This window comes from Eleutherodactylus coqui, chromosome 6 (genome assembly GCF_035609145.1).
Source record: "Eleutherodactylus coqui strain aEleCoq1 chromosome 6, aEleCoq1.hap1, whole genome shotgun sequence".
NCBI classification, from domain to species: Eukaryota; Metazoa; Chordata; class Amphibia; order Anura; family Eleutherodactylidae; genus Eleutherodactylus; species Eleutherodactylus coqui.
Window position 1 is genome coordinate 50,396,248 of NC_089842.1, and position 16,687 is coordinate 50,412,934.

The 16,687-nt window shown below is 45.4% G+C and overlaps 1 protein-coding gene across 1 annotated transcript in view; it reads right to left on the bottom strand.

Annotated features, from left to right (window-relative positions):
* ATAD3A (ATPase family AAA domain containing 3A) overlaps nt 1–16,687 on the bottom strand; it is a 66,987-nt gene that overhangs the window by 24,922 nt on the left and 25,378 nt on the right. The window contains exons 8-13 of the mRNA XM_066606797.1: nt 15,452–15,607; nt 14,364–14,420; nt 13,147–13,272; nt 8,624–8,748; nt 7,255–7,306; nt 2,450–2,520 (exon numbers count right to left, since the gene is read on the bottom strand). Coding sequence (XP_066462894.1) covers nt 2,450–2,520; nt 7,255–7,306; nt 8,624–8,748; nt 13,147–13,272; nt 14,364–14,420; nt 15,452–15,607 — 587 coding nt within the window. The remainder of the gene's footprint in view (nt 1–2,449; nt 2,521–7,254; nt 7,307–8,623; nt 8,749–13,146; nt 13,273–14,363; nt 14,421–15,451; nt 15,608–16,687) is intronic.

The following is a 16,687-nucleotide window of genomic DNA, read 5'->3' on the forward strand; positions in this document are numbered from 1 at the left end:
GATCACTGATAACTCAAATGAACCCGAGAATTCAAGTGGTCCCGAAGATCCTTGGATGAATGGAGCGATAGATGCAGATGCACGGCTACACACGTGTACTGCTGTACCATTCGTTTCAATGGGAGCATGGAAGATTGTAGAACGCTTGTACTAGACAATCTCCAGTACTTCCATTGAAATGAATTGTGTAACTGCTGCTTGATTCAAGCAAGGACCTCATGATTGGAAGGGGGTCCCATCAGTCAGAACCCTACTGATCAGAAAGGTATCCCCTATTCTATGGATGGGGGATAACTTTCTAACTTGGCACAACCCAACTTTAAAGACAACTTAAATAACTTGGCCAACTCCAGGAATATATATATATAGGTCTACGAGTCCATAGAGTAGGTTTACAGCAACTTCATTGTATATGGAGGGCGTAATAGTCCATCACCTACTCATCGCGCATATTAACTAATCTGAATGGATTCCCAAAATCCCATCAGAAATGCATGACTTTATGCCTCCCAGACCGATAAAGGCTGCGGCATTAGATTGGGCAGGTTTTTATTTGTCCTATGTGTTTCCCGTCCCACACTGTGCACAGAATGCATGTCATTCTAACAAGCTGGACCATTAGCATCGCTCATTATAGAACAAAAAGTCTTTATCACAAGACATTAATCTACTCCACAGGCGGAGGCAACACTAACGGGCTCCATTAACCATTAGCACTTCATGTAAGCACAAGTGAAACATCAATGCAAGATATGATCTGCGGATGACAAGCTGGGATGTAGCACTGTCACCTATACAGTAAGTAGTCCTATAGTGATCGGCAGCCACTGCCGCACCTAGGAAGGTCCTCCATGAGGGTAAAGCGTGGGACTCAAGCAAATAGAGGAGAGACTGTGATACCGCAGTGATGCCGACGGCTCTGTTCACATCTGCACCATATCTGTCCCAATATTGTGCTAGAGCCATTGTATGAATAACGGGAACCGTTGGAATTCTGCTGATTTGACGGTAAGAATAATGCCGCACGAGGAGGTGGTCTGGTTGTCAAATCTGATGAAATTGCCGACAAAGGGTCTTTGGTTCGTCTCTTAACTATGCTGCCCATGTACATGGGACTAGAAAAGAAGGGGTCTGGTTTCTGCGTCAACGTAAAGGTGCCACTATAATCAATAGATTTTAGGGTCCTTGCACATGTGTTGAGTATCGGGCCTGAGCGTTCCTTGGAATGCTCATTTGCCTTACAATTAGGCATATACAGGGACCACTGATCAGTTGAGGAAGGAGCAAAGATTTGGACAAACGAGTTGACCAGCATATCTACCCACTGTGATCCCAGTGTTTCTTGTGACAGCTGATGTCACTGAAAGTCAGGTGACTGCTGCAGCCAATCAGAAGCTGCAGAGTCACCACTTGTTCCCCTGTCAACGACGATCACAAGTGCCATGATGCCAGGAATCCGGGAACATGACGCTGCGGCCTCTGATTGGCTGTAGTGCTTACCTGACTTCAGCTGTCAGAACAAATACAGATACTGATAGTTGGTCTTTAGTGTAAGTCATCAACATTAGATCCATGGGCTACAATTCCCACCAGCCCCACAATCAGCTGTTTGAAAGAAAGGCTATGTGACCAATGAACATGACATCCCACTCTGAAAAGGCTGTAGTGGTTACAACAGCTGATCGGTGGCGGTGTTTGGAATTGGACATCTACCAATTTGATATTGAGGACCTATCCTTGTCTAGGGATCTAGGTGGTGTCACATCGGTAATAGACATACCCTTGCCTGAATTTCTCTGAAATGGGTATTCCCATCTCAGAAAGTTATCTGCAATCCACAGGATGGGGGATAATTTTCTGATTGGTGGTGGTCCGACCTCTGGAACCCCCACTGATCCTAAGAGAGCACTCCCGGCATGCCCAGAAATTTTTGACAGAGGTAACCATGATTATGTGTTCACCGCTCTATTTAACTTCAATGGAACCCGCCAGAGAGCCAAATTCGGAAGCTCACGACCTGAAGGTTCAGGTAGCCGGCTCAAGACTCAGCCTTCCATCCTTCTGAGGTCAGTAAAAGGAGTACCCAGCTTGGTGGTGGAGGGTCATAAATAATTACTTGAAAGTGCTGTGGAATAAGTTGGCGCTATACAAAAAAAAAAAAAAAAAAATCTTAACTTCACACATCCCATTTAAGTGAACCAAGCGCTTGAACTTGTCTCTCTCTGGTGGGTTCCACTGAAGTTAAAGAAGTGGTGGTGCAGACAAAAAAAATACCGGATGCATCGGGGTTGCTACATGGTAGAGGTCAGAGCAGTCAAACCCCACTGATCAGCAAGTCTTGCTGAGATGGGAATATCCTTTTGCGAATAGCTGTATCTGAAGCCAGCACCCGTAGCGCTAAATAAAAAAAATCCAAGTAGCTGATGTGCAGCATGAAGCCACGACTCACTTGTTACTCTGCTCGCCGGTCCGGTAGAGGAAAGCATTTAGTGTCGCTCTCAGATCTTCACTGATTTTCTCCTGTAAAATAAACCAGAGGAGGCAGCTGTCCAATCACATCTGTCTTTATTAAACGGTGATGCCTGCTATCAAGCCTTGTAAAATGGCAGGGCTGGAGAGTGAAAGTCAGCGGAATCCTGCCTCGGGTACCTCATTACTCTCCCGCACTAGACGGCAGAGCTCCGCACTGGAAGCAGGACGTCTCACACCTGTTCTTGCTGAGCAGTTCTACATTCTAGGATGCGGACGAGATCAAGTCAAGACTTATGTAATTCCTCGCAAAGATTTTGTAAATGAATGCGCTAAAGGGGTCCGATAGGCGCAGCAAGACACGGGTGGGAGGGTCTCTCTGGTGTTTTTGAATCCATGGGCCAGGCCCTGCACTTGGTATAACATGGTGTATAAGTTTTACCAAAATATTTCCTTAACCCTTTTAATCCAGTGTCGGGCCAGCCCTGACATCATTTTCCTCCACAGCTCTGATGTCGGGACAGGCCCGACACTTCAGTGCAGGAGTGCATCTACACCCGATCATCAGACACATCGGGTGCAGATGCACTCCTGCACTGGTCCTCATCGAGGACCCCCGAGGAGAAGGCAGAAAGGGTTTTTAACCCGCTCTGCCTTCTCCTTTACACATTACATAGCGCTCAATTAGCTGAAGGGAGAATGGGGAAGTATTACTTCTGCATTCCGCCCGCGATCATGTGACCGCCGGGTGTCACCTGACCCCAGCTGTTACATGATCACCGAGCCGGGAGGCAGAAGGGAGAATGCGGAAGTAATACTCCTGCATTCCTCCCACAGTGTAGTGACCACCTTCACCCTCCTGAACGCTGTCAGATCAGGAGGGTGAAGGGAAAATTTATTTTTTCTCATCCATTCTCCCCAGCTCCAATTTATTTGGAGCTGGGGAGAATGGATGAGAAAAATAAATGGACTGGAAAGGGTTAAGATATATGGCCATATGATCATATGCATCGTACACCGCTACGTGACCTTTTACAAGGGTCTAGACCATACACTAAGCTACCAGAAGTAATTGGATCCCTGAGCAAGAATCAAAAGTAGTATTTCCATATGTTATTACTTAGTGGGGCTCCTTCGGTTCTAATGATACTCTCTGCTCATACACTTCAGCTGGTATTTCCCTCCATTCATCCTGCAAATGTCTGGCGAGTTCTCTCAAAGAAAATGCATCAGTGGCGTGAGAAGCGTTGTCATTGGACAGTTAAGCAACGGAAGAACGTTCTATGGAATGACGAATCACACTACTACATCTTCAACTCCGATAGATGTACCTGGTTGTGGAGGATGCTGGGGAACACCTTTAACGGAGTGTGTTCTACCAGAGGTCAGACTCCCAACAATAATAAAGGGATGGCATATCCTAGAAATATGCCATCAATTTTTCAAAATGGAAATAGCCTTCAAACGCAGTAATATGTCCCAGGGCTATCAAGTACAGATGCCTTGCTACAGCTACATTGAAAATACTATATACTGCAATACAGAAGGAATGCTGCTCCCACCCCTATGTAGTGACCGCTGCTTGTAATTGCAAGGGCAGCTCTCAGTGAAATCCATGGGGCTGGGCCTGTTATTACAAGCACCAGCCACTAGACAGAGGTCAAAGTAGCGGCTTCCGCTAATTTTTAACTACTTTTTAAAAAGTATAAAAACACACATTAAGTTTGGTAGTGTTGTAATTGTACCAACCCCAAAAACAAAGTGAAGATGTCATTTTTACCACTGAACGCCATAAAAACAAACCTAAAGAATTAGTGCAGCCGCATTGTTTCATTTAACTCCACTAAAAGTTTTTAATGCTTTTAAGTCCATTATATAATGCCACTATGAAATGTCACTCATGGTGCGAAAACAAGCCTTCATAAAGCTACGTTAAAGGTAAAAAAGCTGGTTATGGCTCTTGGAAGTTACGGGCAAAAACATGCCAGAAAAACAAAAAGAACAAAAAAAACTGAAAAACTCTGGTCCTAAAAGGCGTGATGCATGCTTATATTATAAAGCGCACCTGTAGCATCAAAAAGGTCAAAAAGTGAGTTTGCTTTCTTTCCAGCCATAGCGCCACTCTTGCCCTTGGGTTGTGTGTGGTACTGCAGTACAGAAAAACACATTGCATTGCACGCTCGTTTCTGTAAGTTTTCTACAATCAAACAAAGTGTTCTGTTTTGAGGCCCTATATGGAATCTTTAAGTCCCTGAACGGATTAGGGGGGAGCAGCACCTGAAGATGTCCTTTTTGCCAATAATAATTTAAAAGGAGAAATATAATCTGCATGTGGAGTCACTTAATTAAGCAAGAGGCGGTCAAGCTGCCTGCTCAAACTCACCGCGTTCTTACCAGACGGAATTAATTAGACCTTACAACTTGAGCACATGGACTGCTGACGGGGCAATACTGCCCTCCAAGCTACGGCTCTGCGCTCACCTACTGACAGCGAGGAGACTGGCGGCTGTGCTTGCCATCGGCACAGTCACACCACAGGCGACACAAACGTCTCGATTCCACAAAATCCACTTTCTAGATCAGGTTTTTGCTCGAGTCTGTCTTACAGTACTTCTATATAATGATATAGACCTCCATAGATTGGTACATGAAGGACAATGGACTTAAAGGGGTTGTGCCAAGAACACAACCTGTGCTCATATGCCCTATTGGGGTAGATGGGACCTCCATGAGTCTTGTCCTGTAACACTACTTTTCTCTTGCAGTATAAATACCTGGCTGGCCATGGCTCCCTTAGCACAATCAGATATTGACCGGTGAGAGGGAGAGGGTGATTGGTTTTTCACCATAAGTGTTGCATTCTAAAAGAGGTTGTCCATTATGGAGCATCCCCGTTATCCCATTTTGGACCAAGCGACATTTATTTATTTTGTCCTGGGCTTTAATCAAGCATCATGATAAATAAATGTTGCAGGTTTAAAACTTCATTGTCTGAGCCTGCTGCACTTGTGTACCCAACTGAATTCTGCAGGAAGCAGACAGCTCTGCTCTTATTGTAGTGGCCAGGCTTGGTATTGCAGGCAAAGTTCCCACTGAAGTGAATGAGAACTTTGCCTGCAATACCAAGCCTAGCCACTGCAGTGGGAACAGAGCTGTCTGCTTCCTGCAGAAATCAGCTCAGTGCACAAGCATGCTGTCCTGGCAAACAGCTGATCAGTGGGGGGCCCAGGCAAACTATTGCTGACTTATCCTGAGGATAGGCCATTGATAGTTTACAGCCAGACAACCCTTTTAAGGTGACCATAGACGTTTAGAGCAAAGTCAGCCATACTTGTCGATTATTGCAGGATCGGCCAACTATCTCATGTGTATAGGGGTGTCTTGATTCTACCCCCAACAAAAGATGTTGGGGCTAAGAAGGATGAACATGTTGGATTTCAGGATGCACAATGCTTTACTCTCACAGGAGAGAAGTCGCTGATAGCGGAGTGTGCAGACTGTCCTTCCTCTCTTCTTAATGAGATCACATGAAGCGGGCAGCATGTTTATGGGGGAGTTGGGAAGAAGAAATGGCAGCCAAGTGAGCGTTCAGCCGCAGCTATCTAAGACATATGGATAACTTTACACAACTCAAAGAATACTCACTCCATACAAAAACAAGACATCTACCGTGTTACACCATGTTCTGTGCCAATATTACATGGGATTCAAGGAACTCCAAAGAGAGGCCCCCCTGTCATACGCCATACCCCCATGTCCTGAATGGACATAAACCAGTTGTACAAGGTCTGCGCCAAATTCAGATTTGCACTCTGGCACCTTGACATCATTGCAAATGTATCAAACATGCCGAAACTGCAATAGCATCACTTAAATGGGTTGTGCGGATTTTTACTTTTGAAGACCTATCCTCAGGATAGGTCAACAATAGTTGATCAGTGGGGATCTGCCACTCGGGATCTCCACTGATCACTGGACCTGCTGTCAGTGAGGACAAGGCAGGTAGCAGAGAGCACTGTCTTTATAGTAGTGGCTCAGCTTGGTACTGCAGACACAGTTTCCACTGAATTCCACATTGACAGCATTATCGGTCCAGGGCTGTCTGCACAGACAGCGGGCCTGGCAATAAGCTGATTGACCAGGACCCTGCATGGTAGACCCCTGCCGTTCAATTATTGATGACCTAACTTCAACCCCTTAAAAAAGTCCAAGAAAACCCTTTAAAGAGTTCATCCCGTTGGTGGACGGAAATACAAGTTTTGACCCATCTACTGATAGGTGAAACACAGATCGGGTCAGACCCCCACCGATCCCGAGAATGAGGGACCTGTGCCCAACTATTTCGCAATGCAGGATCGCTTCTGCCCATTTCCCTAACATAGCAGTAAACCGGCTGCTGGCCGCGCATGTGTAGCCGGGGCTCCATTCATTTCAAACAGAAGTAGCCAATCGGTAGTCTGCCATCTGTCTGGCTCATTGAAATGAATGCTACTCCATTGCTTTGAATGGAGCTGACGAAAATAGCCAATGACAGCGCTCGGCTATCTGTTTGTCCCATTAAAATGAATGGAGCCGCGCATGAGTGATCAGCAGCCCGTTCGTTACTACGTTACGTAAATGGGGAGCAGCGATTCTGCTTTGCGAAATAGGAAGGACATGGGTTCCCCATTCTTGGGATTGGTGGGTGCCCCAGTGGCCGGCCCACACTGGTCAGTTTTAACCCATCCAGTGACTGACTCTAGATAGAGGCCCATGTAAAAGTCAGACCGCAAAGTAATTACATACCGTGGCCCTCTTCCTCAAGAAAGCGTCCGCTTCATCCACGAATAATAAGAGGCTGAACGACAAGAAAAGAATTTGAATTAAAACCTTGTACCGATTGATCTGCCAAACTATATAAGGATAGAGACAACCCCTGTAACCCCTATAGGAGGCGGCCATTGGTTTTTTTCTCTCTCCCCCATTTTTCGAAAACTCATAACTCTTCTTTCCGTTGATGCATCTGTCTGAGGACTTGTTTTTTTGCGGGAGGAGTTTTTTTCTTCTAGTGGTACTGTTTAATACACCATTTAAATGTACCAAAAAAAAAAAAATTTTTAAAAGTTGAATGAAAGGAGGAAAAAAAAAAAACACAATAGAGCCATCTTGAAGGGGGTTGGGTGTGTTTGCCTTTACAGCGCACGCACTGCGGCAAAAATGAAATAACTTTATTCTGTGACTCAATACAATTATGACAATACCAAATTTCTAGGTTTTTTACTCTTGCTGCACTGCCTTTCAAAAATAAAAAATAGTTAAAAATAAAAGAAAACATTTTTCCCGATACAATGTTTTGGCCGCTATGACTTTATGTTTCTGTAGATCCAGCAGTGCGAGGGCTCGTTTTCAGTGGGGAATTCTGTGGGTTCTATTACTACCATTTGTGCAGAGAATAGGACTCTTTAAAATCGCCGTTGTTCAAACTTTTTCTTGGATCCAGGGTGAGCCCAATTCTATTGTTGTGTATTTTTGTCCGATTATATTGACCCTACGGGGTAATATGTTTGTTTCATTTTTTATTAAAAATACAGCAAATGGATTTTTAAAAATCTTTTAATCAATGCCTAGATTTTTTTTTTTGTTTTCATAAGGGACTTGAATTTGCAACTCTCTGTTTATACAGTTTACTGCAATACTTTAGTATTGCAGTATATGCAATTTCTATAGGCATTCTATTAAGACAGGCTGCAGTCACGGCTTAATAGGTAGAAATACATGACAGCTCTCTGGGGGGGGGGGGGGGGGGGGGGGACGACCTTAAAAAGCCCTGGCTGCCATTACACTCAGAAAGCACCTTGTGATATCATGCAAGGGAGATGTGGGGCGGGTGGAATTTACAGGGTTAACAGCTGTGATTTCGTGAACTCAGATTGCAGCTGGGTGTCAGCTATTGGGGTTTACGAGCTCGCAACATATTAATCTTGCATACCTAGGACATACATATACATCCTGGGGTGTGCAGGGGTTAAAAATCAGGACAATCCTCTGTCCATTTATTAAGACATACGGCTGCCATAGGGGGAGGAGCTATCTTGAATCGCATTAATGAAGAGGGCCAAACTATTCTTTTCACAAATCTCCATATTTCAAAACACATCTCAGTCACATAACTCACCCTCTCTTGCTGGTGTTCGCCCAGTCAAACACTTTATGCATTGCAGTAACTCCATCACGCCCCATGGGGGCGACATCACCGCCAGTCATGATGGCGTAATCCATACCGGAATGTGTGGCTAATTTCTGAAGAAAGGGGGGAAAAAAAAAAGGAAATTGGTGAATCAAACATGATTTAATGCAACCAACAAGCGCAGGGTAACAACACAGGTGTGTAAAGGGCGACTAGCGGTTGTTAATGTGCGACTCGGTAAGAGGTTTTTGATCTTGAAAGCCATTCATTTCTCGCTGCCTCTTCCATCAATACCCTTGTTAACCATTCCCTACTGCTGCCCTCAGGGGAGCGATCTCATAGGGAGTGCCGACTATTAACCCCATCAGGTAATATTGAGCATGCGTGGGCGTCGCATAAACATCGCCCTCTTCTCAATTAGGCACATGACCAACAGATGGCTCAGCTGTGTTGGCCCACAAATCAATAGCAGCTCCTGGATTACAGACACAACACAGGAAGATGATCGGGGCGAGCATTTGATCAGGCAGAAGGAAGAGCCAAAAACCACAAAGGCTGTCTTAACCCCTCGCTGCCCGCACAATCACAGCTCATTCATAACGTTCACAATCCCATTGCTTTGGTTTGACTCTTCACCTGGGCAAAAGGCGCGGCAAAATTGTGTCTTTGTTCTCGTGATTTTTGGGAGTCAGCATTTTTTTTTTATGCAGACCAATGCGGAATGTTGAAAATAACTAAAAATAAATAAAACTAATATGGCAGCACGTCCCATTTTGGTCCAAAATCACCCATGAAAGTCTATGGGAGCGTAAGAAAGAAAAATGCAGTGATGTCACATGAATGTGTGTCGCATTTTTTAAGACTGTTGCCAGGAGACTGAAAACATAAAAAGTGACATCAATTGGGCCTACTTGGGGGGGAAGTGGACCCTTACATGGGCACACCTTTCACTGGGCATCATGTAATGTTTCATTTCACCTGTGGAGGCACTGCAGGCATAATGAACACCGTCAGGTTCCTCCACAGTGCTTAGCGGTTCTCTGGTCAGTTTATGGATGGAGGACTTACATAACCAAAAGGGACTGTCCGAGCGGAAAACCCCTTTAATAAAAGGTTGGAAATGGATGGGGTGCAACTTTTTAAATACACACCTCTCCCTAATTCAGGAACGCTATGTTTTCTCCTTAGGGTGAGCACCTAGAAAATGATTGAGCGAGGAGACTTATAAGGCCATTTACGCTTCTCTGGTTAATATGCAAATAAGGGAGATGCAACGATACCTCTGCAGCGCCACCTATTGGAAGGCAGCGTTCCTGCAAGTCAACGTTAGACACTTCATACAAGCCTTGAAATAATGACTGGGAATTGAAAGCCAAGTGCATAGATTCTGGCTTGGCTTTCAATTCCCAGTCATTGTTACAAGGCTTGTATAAAGAGTCTAACATTAATTTGCAGGAATGCTGCCTTCCAATAGGTGGCGCTGCAGAGGTATTGTTTAATCTTCCTCATCTCCCTAATTCTACACAGAACAACAGTCAGTGACTAAACTTCCCTTTGCCCATAGTGATGTAACATCACTCCACTGAATGTAAGGCATGGTCATGTGATGTTACACAAGAGGTTTGGGATTTAGGGGGGGACTTTTCTGAGTTTTGGATAAATCCTTTTGTAAGGGCGGTGCCATAAAATGTTATAATTTTATTATTTTTTTTACTAATTTGGATTCCTCTCTTGTGCTCGGACTTTGTTGCTTAGCAACAGTGCCACCTAAGAACATGTAGAACACTGCCATGGCTTCTCAGCCTCGTTGTAATGCGGTAATCAGTGCTAATATGAATGCAACGGTCACCTATCTTCTTCAAGCTGCAAGACAAGGAGTCAGTCGAGAGTCATTCTTCAGGTCTCATCTCATACCCAAGAGTAAGACACGGACATAATCTTGGCAGCAGGCACTTGGATTACAGTGCTTTTAGCCTGAAAAATCGTGCTAAAGCGAACGATAATCGCCCTGGCTAAACGCGAGCCACCGACTGACGAGAATGGTTCGCTTTTTTGCTTATTGTTCATTTCATGCAGCGCAAAAATCATTGTTGGCTCATTCACTAATCATTCAGTTTAACCAGCGCTAGTTCAGTCTTTGACATTCACTTATACAGCGAACATGAAAGACTGAGAGCGACACTGAATGATGCTCTTCTGAACGAGCCAAGGATATATTGGCAGGTTTAACCCCTTAGTGACAGAGCTCTTTTCCATTTTTGTTTTTTCCTCCTCCCTTTTAAAAAATCGTAGCTCCTTTATTTATCCATCGACGTCACTGTATGAGGGCTTGTTTTTTGCGGGATGAGTTGTATTTTTCAATGGCACTATTTATTGTACCATATAATGTACTGAAAAACTTTAAAAAAAATCTTAGCGGAGAGAAATGGAAAAAAAACCCTGACATTCCACCATCTTTCGGTGCGTCCTGTTTCTACGGCGCACAAACTGCAACAAAAACGACCTGATATTTTTATTCTATGGGTCAGTATGATTACTACGATACCAAACTTATATAGTTTTTTTTTTTTTGCTGTAGTACTTGTATTTTTTTTTTTTAAAGAGGTTTAATTTTTTTCAATTATTTTCTGCGGTCATTTTGTGCGCGCAATACTTTTTTTATTTTTTCGTCGATGTAGTTGAGCAAGGGCTCATTTTTTGCGGGATGTCCTGAAGTTTCCGATAGTATCAACATTTTTTCTGGAAGACAGGGTAGCTAAAAAGTGTATTTCTGGTGTTTTTTTTTTTTTTTTCGGACGACGTTCACCGTGCAGGAAAAATAATGCACTACTTTGATAGATTGGACTTTTACGGACACGGTGATACCAAATACATATTTTTATTTTAGGATTTAGATTTTTTAATAATGGATATGGCAAAAGGGGGGTGATTTAAACTTTTATAACTTTTTTTTTTTTTTTTACAATTTAAAAAAAAACTTTTATTGATCTTTTTTCTTACTTTACTTTGAAGTCTCCCTGGGGGACTTTAACATGTGATGCTTTGATCGCTCCTGCAGTATGACGTAATGCTATGGCATTACATCATACTGATTTTTTACAGGCAGTCTATGAAGCCACCCTGTGTGGATGGCTTGATAGGCAGTCTGCTAAGGCAGCCCTGGGGCCATTCATTAGGCCCCCGGCTGCCATGACACCTGCAAAGCTCCCCTGATCTCACCGTGGGGGGGCCGTGCGGGACCCCCAAACAGCATGCGGGGGATTTAAATGCCGCTGTCAGAATTGACAGCGACATTTAAAGGGTTAATAGCCGCGATCGGCCGAGCACGGCTATTGCCCGCGGGTGTCAGCTGTAATAAACAGCTGACGCCCGCGCTGTATGGAGGGAGAAAGCGGCGCTACCTCCCTCCATACACGTCCTGCAACAGCAGGACGTAGTTTTATGATAGCGTCGTCACTAAGGGGTTAAACAGGCTGCACGGGGGCGAACGAGTTAGCGGTGACGTCACTCGCTCAAACAAGAATTGGCTAGTCTAAAAAGAACCCTAAGGCCTCATGTCCACGGGCAGAACAGATTCCGGAAGCCCGCAGCAGAATCTGACCCACCCGCGCCCAAGGACACTGCACACCCGTCTGGGTCCTCTGCGTGCCTGTCTGAGTCTTCTATTTTCTTTACTGTGGAAGTGCCGGCCGGCGTGCCACCGCACATGCACAGTGTGGAGGTTTTTAAACTCCTGCTTTCCTGCAGAATTCGTGGCCCGTCTTCAGTGTCAGCTGCGGGCGGGCCACGAATCGGACGGCTTCCACTGACTTGAACCGCACTGAAATGGAGCATGCTGCGATTTGTTTTACAGACCAAAAAGGTCTGGAAAACAAATCCGCATGCTTTAATTCATGTGCGACGGCCCATGCTCCCCTATGGGTGGCTTGATCTACGGATCTGCTGCACGGATTCCACAGATCAAATCTGCCTGTGGATATTGGGCCTAACTGTCTCAATGTAAGGGCCATTGATAAATAGGTCTTTAAAGGGAACCGGTCATCAACAAACTATGTAGTTATGCTCAAAGGTGAAAGAATGGAGAGTCCGGAAAGCCGTGTCTCATATTCACCCCTCTGTTCCTGCTCCGTTTCCCCGCAAAGTTAGTGCGTGCATACAGCGCGACTCATTTCAATCGGCTCTGCGCTCCCCCGTGGAAATGATGTCCTTGGGCAGCGCCTTGTAATGCAGCTTGGCTTCACTCTGAATGGAACTGCGACACTTCACACAGATAAGAGTGGCGCCGATTTCTTTTTAATCCTGGGCAACCCTTTAAGTATGAACATGCCGTACCCTGGTACCGTATACATGCATTGCTCACAAAGTGCACCATAAGAGAGCAGATGTCCATCAGTAAGAACCGATCAATAAAAATCGTTGATTTGTGAACTACGACCATTGGGTCTCCAAATTTTTAACTCTGCTACAAAATAAGTACGCCATAGTGCAACGGGAAACAAGAAATGCATTACCTTGGCAAAGAGGGTCTTCCCTGTCCCCGGGGGACCGTACATTAAAATATTCCTGTAGAGACCTTTGTTCTGCTTCGTGTTTCTTGTGGCAATTGCAATATCTCTTACTCGTTCTTCCAACTTTGGCTGCAACACAGAGAAATAGATCATTGCCCACCCTTATGAGAGATGCTGCTACATGGCTACCTGTAATAGCAGTCACAGGCCGCTGCAAAAGAGACCATGCCCGGGTGTTTTATGGCAGGACTTCCACTAAGGGGCTTATTAAAAGGGAGGAAGTAGAATGTATTTTTTTTTTGGTATTGGGTATATTGTGGTCTCTTATTAGCTCATGGCGTCAGTGGAGGGCCATAACTCCTCCGTGGTTTACCGGTTTGTTCTATGTGCGGTTGCTCTCAGTAGGTTTTGGAATCTGTCTTGCGTGGATATTGTACTTGCTGATCCGCACCATCTTTCCCATACCTTATCAAACTTGTCGGGGCATTTTCTATTTTTGTATACTATTTTTTCATATGGTAGGATAGCATTAACTATATTCTGCCATTTTGAGAGTGTCGGGGGGCGTCTATCCATCCAACGCAAAGCCATTGTCTTGCGGGCGTAGAATAGTGTTTTAGTGAGGAATATCCTGTCGTGGTATTGCCACTGCTCTTCGTCCAGAATACCCAGTAGGCATACTGCTGGGTCTTGTGGTACCGCTATACCCATCAATTGAGTTAAGAATTCTGTGACTTCTCCCCAGTATGTGTAGATGTTAGGGCAACTCCATATTAGATGGTTGAAGTTTGCATTGGGGGCTCTGCATCTATGACATTGGTTTGTGGGTATCCTTTTCATTTTATGCAGTCTGATCGGCGTCAGATAGCACTGATGCAGTATATATATAATTGTGTCAGTTTGTTGTTTGCTGCTGGTGACACTGCGGTGTACGTGGACATCGCAGTCCCCCAGTCCTCACTGGTGAGAGTAGAATGTATTTTTTATGTTCGCACGTTGATCAGTTGACGAATGAGCAAACGTTCGCTCATCAGCTGATCTTAGGTCCCTTTACACTGCCGATGATTGGGCAAACGTGAGCGAATGATCACAGAGCCGTGTGAAAGGCCCTTTACTTCTGACATCAAAGATGAAGACTGGCTCTGTTACTCTTGTATGCACATAATGTAATATTTGCCAAGAATGGTAGTACCAGTGCTCAATACGACGGATGTACTTACACTAAGAACGACTCCTTCTAAGGCATCCTGGGCTTTGCTGAAAAGGCGTTTGGTGACCTACGTACACATATAAGAAAAGGATGTGAGAACTTGGTACAAAAGACAGCACAGATCACAGCAGCACCAGATCCAAAGCAGCAGGGATCTACCACACTAGATGGGATCTAAGGTGCAGACTTTGCAATTACAAGCGCAGCTTCCATTGATTGTAATGAGAGCAGCACTTGCAGTTACAAGAGCCAGCCACTACACAGGGGTCGGTGCATCGCTTCCGCTCTGACCCAGTTATATCCCAGCAGGTGTTTCCTGGATAACCCCTTTAAAGGAATTCTAATCACCATACCTGTAGCTCCAGTCTGGGGTGTCTATGATTGGACGAGAGGTTAGCGGTAAGACTCTGCAGCGGCTGCCACTGCTGTTGCCAGCGAACCAGGGCTGCAGGTGGGGCAAGTGTAAAGCATGTAAAGATGCTGCCCGGCCAGAGGCAAATAGGGGTTGCTATTGGTCTCTGGCCAGGCAGCATCCCTGTGACTATGGAGGTCACTGTAACTACTGTGACCACTATCACTACTGGGGCCACTATTAGGGCTCATTCACACAGACGCAAGTGCATTTGGGTCATGCAAAAGGGGTCATTTCGCAGCATTTCCGCCACGTATAAACATACTCTTAAAAGGGGTTTTGTGCAACTAAACTATCTTCCACATAGGTCATGAATGATTGGTGGTGATCCGCTGCTCAGGTCCTCCAACAATAGGCTGGATGAAGAGCGAGCAGACATTGCGTTAACTCAACAACCTCTTCTCCGGCATGCGACGCCCGGTTTATCGGTCACATGGCCTGAGGGCACCTGAGCCCTATTGAAGTCAACGGGATTGAGCTACTACAGTATACGAGGCACAGCCACTATCGAATGTACGGCAATGTGCCCGGTATGGAATGAAAAGGCTGTGGTGCTCACCCAAGCGCCGCTCTTACTTCAATCAGCTGTTGAGCGGAAGTCCAGAGTGGTGGTCCGCCACCGATCAACTCTGGATGAGGACAGGTCAAAGTCACGGAAAACCCCTTTAAACCTCCCCACCCTTTACCTTGACTGGGTGCTTGGCTGCCTCCATTACGGTTATCCGGGATGTGTCTCTAACCAACGAAGGCTTTCCAAGCCGTGCTTCGATATAACGACCGGCTACACCAGTGGCATTCTTGGCAGAGTAAATGCCCAACGCCAGTAGTGTCAACCCGGCTGCCTGCAGGAAGGAAACATCAAAGGGGTCAACCATATAGTAGATACCAACATTTCATGACACAAATAAAGTGGAATGTATGTACCCGATGTAGATTCTATACGGGAGATGGCGAGTTCTCATTAAATGGAAGTCTTCAAACAAAGGCTGGACAGATGATTTAGTGATCCTGCACTAAGCCGGGGGTTGGACCCGATGGAGGACCCTTCCAACTCTACGCTTCTATATAGATAGTATGTGCTGGCAGATTTGCCTTCTGCATGCCGCCCACACTCAGCGCAAAAGTATGGATTCATTTAGTTCTGCCAGCAGCAGAACTAAATTGGGTCAAGTGAATTAAATCAGCGGACGTCTACCTGGTCAGGGGACCTGACCTCTCACCACACTTTTGCGCGGCTGTGAAACATTCGTGTTTTCTCCGTCTCTGGGGTGCAAGTATAAAAGTTAGGTGTCCGACAACTTCATAGCGCTGATCAGTAGTAGAGCAAACTAAGGCCGTGCTCACACGAGCGCAAGATTACTGCGTATATCACGCGATGTCTGCATGTGTGGTCCATGGCCATTCGCAGGCGATCAAATACATTGCATTACAGCGGTTCGCATTTGCATGCATGCGCGGTGTAATACTTGAACGCAATAAAAAAAACGCAGCATGTTCTATATTGCTGTGTATTATGCGCGAAAGAGCCCATTGTTCTCTAGGAGCGCGTAATCAACGCCACTCACATGCAATTAAACTAAAAAGGTCGCACTGCGCATCTCCGTGTGATAAGTGGGCATGCCCAGTCTGACGGCAGTATTCACAAAAATCGGAAGAAAAAAAACACTGCGGGGAGCGTTTTATAGATACGTTCATCAGCACGGGCCCTTGGCGTGTATCGCACGTGTATCGCACGTGTAATACGCTGTACTCTTACGCTTGTATGACCTCAGCCTAAGCTTATAGAAGAGTGAGCCATTAAAAAGTTAGCCTGGCACCTGTCTAGGTGTTCAGTTTTTGCCGCAGTTTCGCCCGCTGACTTTGCCCCGTGAATGGGCGAAAATCTGCATTCGAAATTCCGCATTTCCACGTCAGGAAGTGAC